The 17383-nt window shown below is 50.7% G+C and overlaps 1 protein-coding gene across 1 annotated transcript; it reads right to left on the bottom strand.

The window, feature by feature from the left end:
* Positions 1 to 12190: 12190 nt before the first annotated feature.
* Positions 12191 to 12654, bottom strand: LOC116740748 (protein transport protein Sec61 subunit gamma-like). Its single transcript, XM_032606633.1, has 2 exons — positions 12573 to 12654; positions 12191 to 12342 (listed from the first exon to the last, which is right to left on the bottom strand). The coding sequence occupies exons 1-2, from the start codon at positions 12652 to 12654 to the stop codon at positions 12218 to 12220; spliced, it is 207 nt and encodes a 68-aa protein (XP_032462524.1). The 3' UTR covers positions 12191 to 12217.
* Between the last annotated feature and the right edge of the window lie 4729 nt (positions 12655 to 17383).

Genomic DNA, 17383 nt, shown 5'->3' with positions numbered 1-17383 from the left:
CCACCTAGCACACTCTTCCCAACCACTGCCCGCCCCCCGCCGCCCCCCGCCTGTTTCTAGAAGTTTTAGAGCCAGGGATTGCAAACTCAAGTACTTATAGGTAATATAGTGACTGGGGTCAGGTGTAACGTGATAGGGAATGGTGGAGATGAAGCAAACGATCATCATGGGCCCTGGGTGGACAGATGATTTTTCAAGCAGGAAATCCATATTCTAACATACAATTGTCCAACTTTTAAATGTTTGAAACTAATTCCCCAAATTCAAAAATACCGAATGGGCCAAATGAAACATTCTTTGGGGCCAAATCTGGCCCGTGGGCTGTCGGTTTGCAACCTCTGCTGGGGAGAATATTGCCTTACTTCCTAACTTGTCTCCCTCCAGCCTCTATCAAAACTTAAAAAAAAAAAGAATCCAAGTCTATGTGATCATCAGCTCCATAAAGTACAAAGTAGATTGGGTTGCTCCCCTACATAAAATTGTCAATAACTCCCTGTTACCGCCAGGGTAAAATTCTAACCTTATCTGGGCATTCCAAGCCCTTAGCCTTTGGGGTCTCCTACCTTTCCCCTGCTGAGGCCCCCTCTTCTCCATTCAGCCTTGACCTCAGCCGGTATTCCTAGAACATCTGCTCTCTTGTACCTCTGTGCCTTTATACATTTTGTTTTCTCTGCCTTGAACATCTTTCCCCTCTTCTTTGTACTCCAAACAGCTTTCCTCCAAGATACCTCCTGTATGTCTGTCTACCTTTCCTCTCTGCTCCCTGTCCTGGCAATGTTCCCGAGTTTCAAATTTCATTCGGTGTTCTGATCCTCTCCAAGTAAGGCCTTATTGTGCCAAACAAATGAATGGAGGGGTTTGAGTTATTGGGCAGGTAGTAGAGGGAGACTAGAGAAAGAAGGAAGGGAATATCTTCCTTCATCTAACAAATGAGTCCCAGAACATTAGCATTTAGAGAGTAGTTCCTCTTTTTACAGGTGGGGAAACTGAGGTCTAGAGAGGAGCAGAGGTAGAATCAGGCCTTGAAATTCTCCCAGCTATGGTTATCAAGGGTAGTGCTGTTCAAGGCCACTTTCCGAAGAAGCCTTCCCTGATTCTTCAACTGGGGATTTGATTCCCACCCCTGTGATTAGTAAAGCTTTGCCAAAATGCATTGTGCGTAATCAACACCCCAGCTCCAGCTCTGCAGGGAGGGAAGTGTTGGTCCCCAAAGGGGGCACACTCTTACCAGGGGACACAGCAAAGGTCCTATTAAAATTTAAGCTATGGCTGCTTGCCAGGGTACTCTGGACTCCGTGTGTTCTGGGACCAGCAGGCAGGAAGAGGAGTCACTGTCCTGGCAGAAGTAACTGACCCTCATTTGTTATTAGAAGTTACTAGAAGTACCCTGATCAGTTACTAGAACAAGGCAGGGCTGCTTTTACAAAGTGGGAGCAGGGAGAAATACATGTGGAACCCAGTGATCCATTGAAGTGATCCATTGGTTATGATAACTAAGAGTTTGACCCCTCAGGACCGAAGGGTTGGGTCACACCATCCGGTGACTCATCAAGACCTGCCAATGTAACAGTTGAGGGTGTGGATAATTGAGAATGGATGGTGGAAGGGGAATGGGATGAGTACCAGTTATGTCCCTGAGATCAAGTGCAGCAGAAGGGAGGGGGGGCTGTAGTTGGTTCCACTGATCTCCCTCTTCAAAGTTTCCCCTTAGAAAGAGAGGCTCATGACATCCACAGAAGAGCCATGTGGCACAAGGGGTGGGATGTGGCAGCCCTGAGAATGCACCACCCAGATCTCTGACTGCAGGGATGGTGACTCCGAGGGCAGTAGCTGTGGAGTCTGCAGGGTTCACAGAGAAGGCTCCTTTGCTTCCCTCCAGCCCATCCCAGCCAAAGACTGAGCGAAGCAAAGACTCTAAAGCACCCAGTTCCTGGGAGATACAGGGCTTCTCTGATGGGCAACTTGAGATCAAGGACTCTCCATTGGATTTGTCGGAACTTTCTTAACATTGCACTGCAATCTAAGACTCTTCCTATCCCACCTTCCTTCCTTTCTTTCCCTTTTCCAAATATTGGACCTATTTCAGTCTGACAGTTCTCCCAGCCTCCTCTGGCTCCTTCCCTATGTTCCCGCCCAAGCATTTTCCCCAATAAATCTCTTGCATATCTGACCCCGTCTTGGCCCACTTCTTGGAGGACTGAACCAATACAACGTATGCGAAGAGAGGAACTAAAGCAGCTCTGTGTAATGCTGCAGCCCTTTTTCCCTGACACCCAGAGATAATCCACTCTGGCCAGCTCACATTTTGCACCCACAGCAAATGCTGCCTTTGCAAGAGAGGGTCTTGATGGGTGTCACTTGGATAGCAGGACACAGACGTAAACCTTAACTGTCACCTCCATAGCGACACGGGAGGAACACTGGAAAACAGAGACCTCCACTGAGGTTTCCTCTGCCCACACCCCTCTCCAATGCTGACACATCCTCATGGTCTCGGACAGTCCGTTGCTGCTCCCTGCACAGGGAAGCACGTGAGACCTGGAACCACAGGACTTTTGATGATTTTGCATTTTTCCCTTGGCTGCATTTTCTATTCATTGATGTGTCAGAAATTTCTGTTACTGTTGGGGGAAACAGGGAAGGAATTGAGAGTCCCTGTCCTCTAGAATCTACATAATGTTTCAAACTATATGGGTTTGGGTACCTCTACCAGCTGCACTGAAAGGGCTCTGTTGAGACCTTGTCTTGGCCGTGTTGATCATCTCCATCAATGAACAATGACGGCCTTTGGGGGTTTTCCCCAGTGTACTCTATGTTCTATGATGGTCCTTATTGCATCTGGCCCCAGTCATGACCGGGAGAAGACGTTCCTGGCTTGTTGGTCTGCATTATGATGGTCTTGTACAGGAATAATTTCCTCCCCTGGAGGGCCACCATCATGCCCAGGACATTGCTGCTGGCGACTGGCTCACGCAGCATGATCAGGGGCCCTGGTGGCATTGGTGACTGAGGAGCTCAGAGACCTGATCAGGCTTAGGATGCCAAAGACAATGCCATTTGGGGCAAAGGTACAGAAGCTGCCCACAGCCAGGAGCGGGAGCATTCAGGGCCGCTGGGAGACACAGGTCAAGTTATAGATGATAAGGAAAACCAAGAATCCACCTGAACCCACAATGGACCAGAAAGCAGACAGCGGGGCAGCCCCAGCTGTATGGCAGCTGGAGGCGATGGATCTTTGAATCTCTCAACACCTTTTTAGAGAAAATATTCTGAAGTGAGAAACACAGTGTGTTCTAGCAAGAGTCCTGATGGGCTCTCCACCTCCCGGGTCGAAATACAACTCTGTGTCCACGGCCAGCAGGATGCCACTGATGATGGGCAGTACAGAGTGATGGTGGTGCAGAGGGGAAAGAACCCTCTTCTTTGTGACACCTCAGAGCTGCTGAGTTGTACTTGGAGCTGCTTTGAAGGGAATTCTGTCCCTTGCAGCTGAAAGCGTGCCAACCGATTTGAGAAGACTAACTGTGGTTGCCCTTGGGGATGGAGTCCAGGAAATGGGACTGGGGCGGGGACAGATCACGGGGATTCACCTTTGCCTGTCATGTTTTATTATTTTTTTATTGAAAACATCTGACACAAATATGATAAAATGTTAACATTGATTCTAGTTGTGGACATGCACAGGGTTAAACTTTTCTCTATTTTTTTAAACTTTTTTTCCAAAATAATTAAAAATTAGTGAGAGCGTTTTTAAATGGGATCTTGAAAAAAGAGAGGAAAAAATAATTTTTTCACTGTGTGACTCTGTTTTCTAAAGCCAGGTCTAAGAACCATCTGAAATGATCTCATCTCTCACTCTCTGAGGAGCATGGGAGTGAGTAGTACATTTGGCTCCCTGGCCCCCTGCCACCTGTACCTACTGCTCATGGCGGATCTGAACGCCCGTGTTTCTTAGGGATGGATGTGGCTGTTTCTCTGGGACATAGTGGAGTGAGGATCTGATAGGTCTTTGCCCCTCCCCCACCATGCTTACTGCAGGGGACCTGGGAGCATCTTCAGAACAGAGGCTACTCAGAGCCTTGTCAGTCTCTGTTCCTTCCTCAGGGATGGGTCACCAAAGCCAGCCCCAGGAATGTAATAGACATTTGAAAGGAAGAAAGTGCTGTCTTGTACACATCCCTGGAGGGTTGGCTTTAATGATGTTCTAGTTTGGGTTTCCCAGAAACAGACCCTGAGAGAGGGATTCGATATCCTGTGGGGTTTTTTTGGCAGGGGATCCCAGGTAGGGGGGTAGAGAAAAGAGACAGGAAGGCAGTGACAATTCACCACTGCAGGCAACTGGAGGTGAACACACGGGAGCACTCTCAGAGACAGTGTAGAACGTGCACGGCCATACACTGAACATGTATGATATCCCAGCTCCTGTTGGTCACTGGTGAGAGCTGCTGGGCAGGGGTGCAGGCCCCTGTGGATGTGGGCAGAGCAGGCTGGAACAGGGAAGGCCCTCAGGAAGAGGGGCCAGGATACTGGCAAATAGAAGTTGGGAAGGGGCCCAGGGAGATCCTGGCGGGGAACGGACAGTGCCTGCCACAAATAACCAGCCCTTCGAACAGGGCCCTGGGGGTGGCTTGATGCCCATCTATTCCAAGTAGAGTGGAATTCTGTTACACAGCATCATCTGTCCCCCATTTTTAGCAACAGAACCGCAGTTTTCCTTTGGGCACTCACATTCCTTGACGTACCCTTCCCTACTCATTACGGCTTCTGAAAGTGGGGCTCACCTGTTCAGCTCTAGGGGTGGGCTTGTGACCCAGCTCCCACCAATTAGCATATACCAGTCCCCTGGCCACACTGATTGTTTCTGAGACGTGTCTGTGCCCCATGCCAGGCTGATACAATAGAACTCTCTTTCCATTGCCCCGGAAGAGGGTGGGATATAAGCCTGGAATTGCTCCCACGAGGGAGAACCTCCCAGAGGAAGAAGCTGACCTAGCAGAGAGCAGAGCCAAGAGATGGAGAGCGTCAGAATCCCATTGTCATCATTTGAGCCCCTGGATCTAGCCATACCTGAAGACCCTGGACTTTTCAGTCGTGTAACCCAAAAATCCCTTTTGTGCTTACGTCAGTTTGAATTGGGTCTCTGTCACTTACAACCCCAAGCTCTTTGCACTATGTGTAAATGGGGGTTTCTAAAGTGTTTAAGAATGCAGGAGTAAATGAAAGGTTCTCCCTTCTGTCCCCCATAATCACTATTTCCTCCGAATCCCAGGTTGTCTGAAGAGATTCTCAGAGGGAGCTCAGTGTGTCCAGGGGCAGGAGTTTGGAATCCTTGGAGCCCAGCTCCTGCCGCCTTAGGCTGGTTGTTCTTGGGGCCACGTGAAGAGCTGGGGGGATCATAGCTGAGCAGGCAGGGTGGATGCCTGGGCTGCCACGTGGGGCCCCTTTCCCTCTAAGCATCAGGAACCTCTGTGTTCCTGGCCAAGGCACGCAGGCGTGCATTCACGCATTCACATTTATTCACTGGCACCTGCTGTGTAAGGGCACCAGGATAAAAGGGTGGGCTAAACAGACAATCCTTGCCTTCAGGAGCCTCCAGTCTAGTGCGGGAGACCCTATACCAATCACACCAGTAAACGTCAAATTGTGAGCTAAGTAGTTCCAGGCCCCATCTCACTCCTTCCTGCTCCTTGCTGATCGGCCATCTCTCCCCTGGAGCCCGCTCAGCAGCTCAGACACAACTTTTCTCCTTCCCGCATTTGGGATCTTGTACTCCTCAACCTGGAAGCCCCACCTCCTGTCTAACCTGCATCCTGCCTGCTTCTGGTGCAGCCCACTTTCTTTACTTTGGTCCCAGGGGAGGTGAAGGCCGTTGAACACCTTTTCAGGTCACCTCGCTACTCAGGTATGAGGCTCTAGACATTTATGAGGCAACTAGGATGCGCCAGGTGCTTCCACAAGGCTAGACCTTCCCCCAGATGGAGAAACTAGGGCACAGAGCATGGGGGTCCTGCACGAGCAAGGCCAGCCTCTCCCACCCGCTGGAGTAGGAACAGGACGCTCTGTCCTGTGCCCTTCTTGCTACTTGTCCCTCTAACCTCTCCCAGGTCAAGGGTCCCTCCCAGTTGGCAGCCTCTGGTTGCAGTTCCCAGGCCCACTCTACTGCTGGCCTGGGTGGGGGTGGGGGTTGTCTCCCTGACACCTACAGGCAGCACCCTCCCCTCCCCTCCTCCAGCCCCTCCTCCGCAGGGAGCCTTTGCCCACACCACCCGCTTATTTGACGAACACAGATTGGTGCCAGATTTTAAGCATTTGACACAGGTGAACTCGTTTAAATTTCACAACAACTTTACGGTGTGGGCGTGCTCTCATTTTGTACCTGAGACATGGAGGTGAGAAGCTGCTGAGGTGGACACACTGGCTGGGCCTGAACCCAGGCAGGCTCCGGAGACCAGGCCCCGGACTACTGCGGTGCCCAGCCCATCAGCCCCAGCAACCTCGCCTCCTCTCACCTGCTCCCGCTATCTCAGTTCCATCCCTCTCCCTACCCACCTCCCTCTCTTGGTTTCCACTCCTTTGCCCAAGAGCTTCTGCCCGGGAGGGGCTCTGCGCTGGGACCCCGGACTGGAGGGAGGGACACAGGGTGGAGGCCTGGGCGCTGGAGGGACCGAGCGCCACCCCCATCCGTTCGCAGCCCGGTGGAGGCCTGGCTGAGCTAGGGACCTGGAGGACGCGGGCAGGGTGCAGTCGGAGGGGGCCAGGTGGAACCGGGCCTGCAAGCCCTAATTAAGTTAGTTAATTAGGTGGGGAGGAGAAGCCTGTGGGAGTTAGTGAGCTCAGCTAATTAAGTGGATCCTGGAGAATGGCTCAAATCCTAGTGGCTCGGGAGGAGAGATGGAGGCTTAGGCAGGACAGAGGGAGGGGGGATAAAGTGCCTGGCACCTCCCCACCGTCACCAGGTCTGCAGCCACCGTGGGGCTCTGAGGCCACTATTGAGACCATCGGGGTCAGCAGCCACCCCCAGGGTCTGGCCTGAAGTTACCATCAGGGTGCGGTGCCCTCACCAAGGCCACATATGCTCTGGGATGCTTGGGTTGAAGTCACCATGGAGACCTGATTGCCTGTCACCCACCACTCAGGGCTTAAAGCTATATCACCCTTTGAACTTTTGGGGGATGGAGGCAGAAAATGAGCCCTGACCCAGGGACCCTGCAAAGCAGCCACGACAATCCCTGTGACGGGCTGGGAACCGTGACCACCACCCTCACATTCCCCCAGGTTTAAGTTGGCAAAGCACTCGCTGTCGTTGCCAGAGGGAAACCTGCAGGGCTCTCAGTCCCAGCTTACAGATGTGGCAACTGCGGCCAGGATGGAGGGGTGTGCCCTGGCGCATCCTCAGCCCCCGCTCACAGAGCGGATGCGAGGCAGGTGGTGGGTGGCAGGGGAATGTTCGCTTCCAAGCTGGTCCCCTGGGAGGCCAGCAGCTGGCCCAGGAGCCTGGGGGCTTTCCCCTGCTGGGCTCTGTTTCCCTCTAATCATGGGGTCTTGAGTAACAACAACAGCACCCGTGGCTGGAGCAGGTACCACGTGTGAGGTGTGTGTCCTTGACACCGGGGCCAGCTACAGAATGTGGGGCTTCTTGTTCAGAAAGCAGAAGAGAAGCTCTTCCTTCCTACCCAAGCCTCTCTCTCCGCCTGCCATTAATGTCATGCTGCCTTGGGCACAGGGATACTCCTGGGGCCAGTGCAGGCCCTCATGGGTGCCTGGGGCCACCTTGATGCACACCTGACACAGAACCCTCCTGCACCCAGGCCACTGCCAGACAAAGGATAGCAGCCTTGACTGGCTGGGGGCAAGGAGTGGGTGGCCAAGACACACCCAGGGGATTTGGGAAGGGAGGTGGGATTCACAGTGCATGCGCCATTGTTAATCAGACTTCATTACACTTCAAAGATGAAATGATTAAGAATTGCAAGATGCTGGGAAGTCCCTGGCAGTCCAGTGGTTAGGACGCTGTGTTTTCACTGCTGAGGGTGAGGGTTTGATCCCTGGTTGAGGAACTAAGATCCCACAAGCCACGCAGCGCAGCCAAAAAATGAAAAAAAATGCAAGATGCCAACCACAGAGCACTGTAGCCCAAGCTTGGGGCCCTGAATGATGCACACTGACTGAGTCCTCACAGACACTCTGCTTACTTGGTACCGTTACTGCCCTCACTTCACATATTTGTTCATTCATTCATTCACTTGCAAAATATTGGGTTGGCCAAAAAGTTCGTTTGGGTTCTTCCCTAAGATTTTATGAAAACCCGACCGACATTTTTGGCCAACCCAATATTATTGCATGCCTCCTTCATGCCAAGCACCATTTGCGATGAACAAAACCTAGAAAAATCCCTGCCCTTGTCCATTGTAGTGAGGGGAGAAGACAAAATCAGGGTACATGAGTAAATGATTATGCTTCAAGGGATTAGTGGGAGGGAAGAAGTAAAGCAGGGAGGGGACAGGGCATACAGGAAGGTCCTCACAGAGACGGTTACATTTGAGCAGAAACTTGAAGGAGGTGAAGGAGGGAGGGAGCCATGCAGATGTGGAGGCAGGCGGGCAGGTACAGTGGGCTGGGCAGAGGAAACAGCCAGTGCAAAGGCCCTGAGGCCAGAGTGTGTGCTTGGGATGCTCAGGAACAACGAGGAGGCTGATGGAGCAACGGAGGAGACGAGAGGTGACGGGGAGAGTTTGTTCAGGCCCACTGTAAGCCTTTGCCTTTGACTCTGAGAGGGGTGGGAGTCCTTGGAGGGTTTTGAGCAGAGGAGGCAGGAGGCGGGTTGTAGGTTTTAACAGGCTCCCTTTGGCTGCTGTGGGGAAGACAGACTGTGGGGGAATGGAAGTGAGGAGGCTCCTGTACCCAGCCAGGCAAGAGAAGATAGCAACAGACCAGGCAGTAGGAACAGAAGTGGTGAGAAGTGGCAGGATCTGCTGGCCGATTGGCCAATGGGACGGGCTGTGTGTGTGTGTGTGTGTGTGTGTGTGTGTGTAGAGTGCCCTTGGCCCCTGGACCATGAAATTCCACAAACAGCTGAGGACACTAAGCAGCTCTCTGCCCCCCAAGATTCCTTGCCCCTGAGGGTCTGCTCTCATTTCCGGGGCCCCCACCCCTCTACCTCTGCATTTCTGCCTGCCTTGGGCCAGTGGCTACAACAATGACATGTTACATGAACCCTCTTAGGCACAGTTCCCCCTTCTTGGGGTCGCAGACTGAGATGCTCACGGGAGCCAGGGAGGGACTGTGAATGGGGTGCACGCCTGGGTGGGGACCATGGTGAGCCGGAGAGCCCTGGCCCACCTGAGTGACGGCCTCCCCTCCCCTGTGGCCCCACTGCTGTCATGTGGGAACATGAACTCAGGTTTGCAGAGCTTCCAATTCTTCAGGAGAAGTTGGAAATCTTCATCCTAAGGTGTAATGCCCTGATTTTTAAAATATTGGCAAATCATTTAAAAAATGTCAGGCAGGCTATACCCCTCTGTGGGACCAAGGATACGACAGAGGGACTGCTCCTGTGGGCCTTTTACCCACTGCAACCTCCACACCCGGGGGTCTCGGCAAACCTGGAAATGCAGACATCCCCTGGGGTGTGGCCTCATAGGTCAGCTCTTGGTTGGTTTGGGCAGGAGCCAGGAAGGAGCGGGGGCAGTGAGGAGAATGGCTGGGATGGAGTGCCCATGCTGAGCCCTTGGGCACCAGGCATCCTGTGGGTCCAGGGATGATGTGGTTACCAGGCAAGGGCAGCTGCTGGTTCCCTGGGCACCTGGAGGAGCAGGGGAAGGTCTGGGGTAAGAAGGAGAGACCGTGGCCAGGAAGGAGCCACAGGGTGAGGTTTGCTGCAAAACAAAAGAATCAGCAAGACTGAGCAGCAGGAAAGGGAGGAGCCCAGGCACGTCCCTGGCCTAGAGGCCACCCCCTACCCAGCCTCTGCTTCCTCCCACTCCGTTTCTCACCCTGGATCTGGGCTGGGCAGGGCTGAGGGGCTGCAGGAGAAGCAGAGAGATACAGAGGCGGGGGCAAACCCTTCTCCACTGTCAGGAACTGTTAGCCATTCCCCCAGTGTGGCTCAGCGCTTCACCCGCGTGACCTCATTCATCCTTTGAACCATCTCAGCTTAGAACTAACGCTGTGCCCACTGTACCGCGGACGAAACTGGGTCACAGAATGGTCGCATAACTGGCCAAGATCACAGAGCCTGGAAGTAGTGGAACCTGGAGTGAAACCCAGGGGTACGTGGCTGCAGAATCTGAACTTTGAACACAGAAACTGTCCGAAAAAGAGGCCGAAGCCTCACCACTGGAACCTGCTGGGCCGTCCCGCAATGTGCGGGCGCGGCGCTCCCTCTAGCGGCCGGTCTGCAACAGTGCAGGACAGAAGACGGGCTAACGGGGCGCTGGCCTTGCTCGGTCCGATCTCTCGGTCTCTGTCTCACACACATGCACGCGCGCGCACACACATATGTACTATCTGGTTCCCCAGGGGAAGACCACGACATCTCCATCTCCTCATCTACAACCCAGGGCATGCGGCCCCTACCCAACTGCCCCTTTCCCTGGTCAGGCTCCACTTGCAATGCAAGCCCCAAGGAACTTTCTGGTTGCTCCTCTGTGTCTCTTTCTTTCTGTCAGAGCCTGGGTCTCCTTGACCACACCCGTGGTTCTCAAACTCTGCTGCACATTATAATCTACTGGGGAACTTTCAAAAGTCCTGATGCGCAGGCCACACCACCATCATTAGAGGGGAGGACAGAGGAGATGTCAGGCAGTCTGCAGCACGCCTCTCCGTTCTCTGGCCTTTTCTGTCACCTTAACCCTCTCTGCTCCCTTCAGCCTCTGAGGCTCACACCCAAGCCTTGTAATTATCCCAACCCCACCCACTCTGAGATCTGTTTTGATCATCTCCCTCTGTTTCCCCCTTCCATCGTCTTCATCTGGCACCCAGAAACAACAGCTCTTTGATCTCATCGAGGCCACCAGCCCACTGTCCCCATCACTTTCTCACTGCCCATCAGTCTCCTTCTGCCACGACTGTCCACTGTGCCCTGTTTGGGCTCCGCACACCCTCACCATGGCCGCTCCCTGGAAACCACTCCCCACTGCTGGGCCCAACTTTCCTGTTGAAGTACCTGCCTGGAAAAATGCCAGCTGTCACCTGCTCTCTGCCTGCAACTGCACAAGCTAGCACTGGTCTGAGGGTCCCACACCTGGCTGGGAGTTTCCCTTCATGGGCTCAAAGGGGCACTCACTGCTGCTGCCCTACAACCCAAGTATGCCTGTCAGTTGCTTTTCCCCACTCTCTCTGAGCAGTGATTCTCAAACTTTAATTTGCTTGTGCATCTCCTAGGGATCTTGGTGAGGCCCGAGATTCTGCACATCTAACCAGCCCCCAGGGGGTGCTGTTGCTGCTGGTCCATGCACCCCACTCTGAATGGCAAGGTCTTCCCACCTTCTCCTCGCTCCTCAAACCGTGGCTGCCACTTCATTGAGAAAACAGATGGACCAGATGCAGTTGTATTGGCTCCCACCATCAAAGCACAAACCCACCGAGCTCCGAGCTCCTCACTTCTTCCAAAGGCTTCAGTGGGGGGTGGCCCTTCTCCTTCTGAGGCCAACCCCTCCCTTGGGCCCTGGATTCTTCAGGACATTCCCCCCCTTCCCCCTCCTCCTTTCTCCAGGATTGTCCCCCCAGCTTGCGGGCTCTGGTGTCTCCTCCACCACACATCTCCATCCATTTCCTTTCTTGTTGTTGTTAATAAATTTATTTATTTTATTTATTTATGTTTGGCTGTGTTGGGTCTTCGCTGCTGTGTGCGGGCTTTCTCTAGTTGCAGCCAGCAGGGACTACTCTGCGTTGCAATGCGCGGGCTTCTCATCGTGGTAGCTTCTCTTGTTGTGGAGCACGGGCTCTAGGCGCGTGGGCTCAGTAGTTGTGGCGCACGGGCTTAGTTGCTTCATGGCATGTGGGATCTTCCCGGCACAGGGATCGAACCCATGTCCCTGCATTGGCAGGCGGATTTTTTTTTTTTAATTATTTTAATTTACAAATAGAAAACATCTTGGAAGAAAAAAAATGAAAGAAAAACACAAAACATATAGGGAAATTTTCACTCCATGAGCGTCTCAAATCCTCATTTGTTCACCAGTCCCCAAGATGGAAAAACACTTTTCTAAAAAGGTACTCAGCCACCAACAATGATGTTATTAATAGGAATATGGATCAATTTCACAAAAAAGCCAATGAATCCCATTATAGCAAATCCTATTGCTGTTGCCATGGCAATCTTCTGGAATTCTTTTCTATCAACTTTGGTGCATCTTTTTTTTTTTTTTTTCTTTTCTTTTTTGCGGTACGCGGGCCTCTCACTGCTGTGGCCTCTCCTGTTGCGGAGCACAGGCTCTGGACGCGCAGGCTCAGAGGTCATGGCTCACGGGCCCAGCCGCTCCGTGGCATGTGGGATCTTCCCGGACCGGGGCACGAACCCGTGTCCGCTGCATCGGCAGGCGGACTCTCAACCACTGCGCCACCAGGGAAGCCCTTGGTGCATCTTTTAACCAGCCGAATCGAGGCCTTCACAAACTGCCGACTTGGGTCAACGAACTGCATTACCTGATCCATGATGTCCGCCGTTCGCTCGCAAGCCAAAAACTGGCAGGCGGATTCTTTTTTTTGTTTGTTTGTTTGTTTTTGCGGTACGCGGGCCTCTCACCGCTGTGGCCTCTCCCGTCGCGGAGCACAGGCTCCGGACGCGCTGGCCTCAGCGGCCATGGCTCACGGCCCCAGCCGCTCCGCGGCATGTGGGATCTTCCCGGACCAGGGCACGAACCCGCGGCCCCTGCATCGGCAGGCGAACTCTCAACCACTGCGCCACCAGGGAAGCCCCTCACTGTTGCTTTAATTTGCTGTTTCCGGATGACATATGATGTGGAGCATCTTCTATATGCTTATTTGCCATCTGCAGATCATCTTTGGTGAAGTGGCTGTTCAGATCTTTTGCCCATTCTTTAATTGGGTTGTTCATTTTCTTATTGTTGAGTTTCACCAGTTCTTTGTATACTTTGGATAACAGTCTTTTATCAGTTAAACATTTCTATATCATATCAGATGTCTTTTGCAAATGTTTTTCTCCCATTTTATGGCTTATCTTCTCATTCTCTTAACAGTGTGTTAGAGCAGAAGTTTAAAATTTTTAATTTCCCTTTTCTGCACAAAAGTTGTTTTTCTTGGATTTAATAACTTTTTTGGGGGGGGGTAGGGCCTGTTTTTCTATCTGTTTATGTCTAATTCAACCCACACTCTCTCTTTTTGTGTAAATTTTTCAAAAGTTTAAGTATATTGGGCATCCTATCAGTTTCATCTCCTTGAAGAAACCTTTTCTAGAACCTTCTGACTTATCCAATGTGAACTGCCTGCCCTCCAGGCCTGCTCCTCAGAGAAGCTGCCCTGGGATCTCCCTTCACCAACATCTGGCAGATGCCCTTCAACTCTCTCTTGTGTTGGCTCCCTTGTTTCCTGCATCCCAGGTTTACTCCTTCTTGGTTTACTTCCTTGTTTTAGGAACACATCCTCCAGTAGCTTTCTTAAGAAAGGGTGCGTGGGAGGTAAATTTTTGAGCCTTAGTAAATCTAAAAAGATCTTTTTTGTACTTTATTAATGGTTTGGCTAAGTATCAAATTCTAGACCGAATATAATTCTTTTATACTTTTGAAAATAGCTTCCTTGTCTTCTGGTTTCCAGGATTGCTGTTGAGAAATCTGATGCCATTATGATTCTTGATCCTTAGTAGAATATGGTAGAATGTTCTTCTTGTCTCTGCGTTCTGAAATTTAATAGTGACTGGCTGTGGTGTGGGTCGAACTTTATCCATTTTTTGGACACTCAGTGGGCCCTTTTTTTTTTTTTTTAATAAATTTGTTTATTTATTTATTTATTTTTGGCTGTGTTGGGTCTTTGTTGCTGTGCACAGGCTTTCTCTAGTTGCAGCGAGCAGGGGCTACTCTTTGTTGCGGTGCGCGGGCTTCTCATTGCGGTGGCTTCTCTTGTTGCGGAGCACGGGCTCTAGGTGCATGGGCTTCAGTAGTTGTGGCTCGCAGGCTCTAGAGTACAGGCACAGTAGTTGTGACACATGGGGTTTTTTTTGCTCTGCCGCATGTGGGATCTTCCCAGACCAGGGCTCGAACCCGTGTCCCCTGCATTGGCAGGCGTATTCTTAACCACTGCACCACCAGGGAAGTCCTCAGTGAGCCCTTTTGATCTGAAAACTCAGGTCCTTCCATTCTGAGAAATATTTGAAATATTTCATCGACTTATTTCCTCTTCTCTGTTTTCTGTCTTCTCTTTCTGGAACTCCTTTGTTAAGGTGTCAGATTCTTGCACTGGTCCTCTTTCTTACTCTTTCTTTCCTATTTTCCATGTGTGGCAGCCATGTAGGTGCCCCTCTGGGTTCTCCCTTCAAGAAAGAACTTGTTACTCAGCTGTGAAGAGTGCAGTTGGTTGACAGCCTCCAACTACAGTGCCTTTGAGACCTACCACAGCCTTTGAGTCAAGACCAAGGTCTTCTTGGGCAGCCCAGCCAATGACTGAGCACAGCAGGGACACCAGGACCTGGCCCTTTCTGCCCAGTGTGGGGCTCCTCCAATGGACAGTCTTTGCTCTGCAGCCCCCACTGGGTTGGTCAAGACTTTGATCTACACCAAAGTCAGGCTCTCTCTTCCCACATTTATTTCCTTTCCTCCTTCATTTCACAGATGTCAGATCTACGTCACAGTCTGAAGACTCTTCCTGCCCAATCCTGATTCCTCCTCCTTTATTTTTCACAGGCATTAGCCCCCCAGGACTTCTTACACTGCTAACTCAGCTCACCGTCTGTTTACTGGAGATCCAAACAGATACGTATCATTACCTTTCTGCTTTACTTTTTGGAAAACTTCCTCAACTTTATCTTTTAACTCCGGGGGTCAGGAAACTTTTCCTATAAAGGGCTCAATGGTAAATATTTGAGGCTTTATGGGCCTTAGGGTCTCTGTAACAACTACTTGACTCCACCAATGTGAAAGCAGCCATAGGCAGTACATAAACAAATGGTGTAGCTGTGTTCAAATAAAACTTTATTTAAAAAACAGGTGACAGGAGACTTTCCTGGTGGTCCAGTGGTTAAGAATCTGCCTTCCAATGCAGGGGACACGGGTTCGATCCTTGGTCGGGGAACTAATATCCCATATGCTGAGGGGTAGCTAAGCCCACAGGCCGCAACTACTGAGCTTGCGTGCTCTGGAGCCCGTGCACCACAACTAGAGAGAAGCGCACAGGCTGCAATGAAGCGAAGAGCCCATACGCTGCAACAAAACATCCTGCAGGCTGCAACTAAGACCTGACACAGCCAAAAATAAATAAATAAATAAATACTTTTTTTTTTTTTAAAAAAAGCAGGTGACAGGCTGGATTTGGCACGAAGGCTGTAGCTTGCTGACCCCTAACTTTATTAAATAAATTTTCCATTTCTGCTATGATATTCTTTTTTTTAATTGAAGTATAGTTGATTTACAATGTTGTGTTAATTTCTGCTGTATAGCAAAGTGATTCAGCATGTATATATATATATACACACACACACACACATTCTTTTTCATATTCTTTTCCATTATGGTTTATCACAGGATATTGAACATAGTTCCCTGTGTTATATAGTAGGACCTGTTTTTTATCCATTCTATGTATACTAGTTTGCATCTGCTAACTCCAAACTCCCACTGCTATGATATTCTTAATTTTTAAGAACTTTTTTGTTTTGTTTTGTCCATCCTCAGAGGCTTTTTCCCTTTCAAAATAGCATCTAGTTTTTGTTTCATAGTTGCAATATATTTTCCTAAATCTCTGAATATAGTAATTGTAGTTTTGCTTTTAAGTTTTCTTTTCCCTGCGTATTCTGTTTCCTCTAAATTCTGTTTTTCTGTTTGTTTTTGCTCTGCCTCTCATATTAGACGTTTTTCACAAATGTTGATGGTCCCTGGTTATCTGCTCATATTTAAGAGAGTTAAAAAGCTGATAGAATAGTAGTTGCCTCTGTGTGTGTGTTGGGTATTGACTGGGGCATGATGAAAGCCTGAATGTTACCTCACATGGTAATATCTTGCTTGAGGTGTGGGTTACACAGGTGTATACATTTGTCAAAACTCATTAAGCTGGCCACTTAAGACCTTTGCATTTCACAGTAATTATGCCTTGATTAAAGAATATAAAAATACAACTTATGCAAGCAAGCTGCTGAGTAGCTCTATGCTATGGGTAGGGGGCTTGGCTGACTCAGGGGGTCAATATAGAGAATTCGCATTGGGTTGTTTCATTGGGAAATCCCTGATGCCAACCTTTTTAAGTATCCTTTTCTTGGAGAGTCTGACACTGGTGGTCCAGTGGCTAAGAATCTGCCTTCCAGGGCTTCCCTGGTGGCACAGTGGTTGGGGGTCCGCCTGCCGATGCAGGGGACGCGGGTTCGTGCCCCTGTCCGGGAGGGTTCCGCATGCCGCAGAGCAGCTGGGCCCGTGGGCCGTGGCCGCTGGGCCTGCGCGTCCGGAGCCTGTGCTCCGCGGCGGGAGGGGCCGCGGCAGTGAGAGGTCCGCGTACCGCAAAAAAAAAAATAATAAAATAAAAAATCTGCCTTCCAATGCAGGGGACACGGGTTCGATCCTTGATCGGGGAGCTAAGATCCCACATGCTGCAGGGCAACTAAACCCACACGGGCTCAGTAGTAGACAGAACTAATCTGAACAGAAAAAAAAAATCTGGAGGAAACAGAAACTATGCACGGAGAGAAGAAAACTAAAACAGGAAACAAGAGAAAAGCAAGAAAAAAAACCCAATCGTTAATTAATATTCAGAGATTGAAGGGAATAAATCTGCAGTGTCCTGCCTGGAGAGTTTAGGCTGGACTTCACTATTCTGGGAGCTGAGATGGGGAAGGAGGCCCCAGGTGATGGGGGCGGGGCAGAGCTCCCCACATTCAGGATGCAATATTCAAATAATCCCGCCAGTAGGGTATACAACTCTCCCGTCATCCTCACGGTGCCCTGTCCTCTGGTTCAGAGACTCTTGTGTTTTATCCTCTCTGGAGAATAAGCCTTCGGTCTTTGTCAGGGTGGCGGAGAGGCAGCTGCCCAGTGGTGCTGAGCAGAGAAAGAAATCTGAGAATTAAAGCCCTTCTTAGACCAATCTGCCCGTTTTTGGCCCCGGCTTTACGCTCACTTCCAGGCGGTACTTAGTCCATTAACACCAGGGCTTTTGGGGGTTTTGTGGGGGAACTGTGGTGCCCCTTGGCTTTCTCACCCCCAATTCCGGGTTCACTTGAGGTGCA

The sequence above is a fragment of the Phocoena sinus genome, chromosome 15 (assembly GCF_008692025.1).
Source record: "Phocoena sinus isolate mPhoSin1 chromosome 15, mPhoSin1.pri, whole genome shotgun sequence".
Lineage (NCBI taxonomy): Eukaryota > Metazoa > Chordata > Mammalia > Artiodactyla > Phocoenidae > Phocoena > Phocoena sinus.
This window is presented reverse-complemented; position numbering and strand designations above follow the sequence as displayed.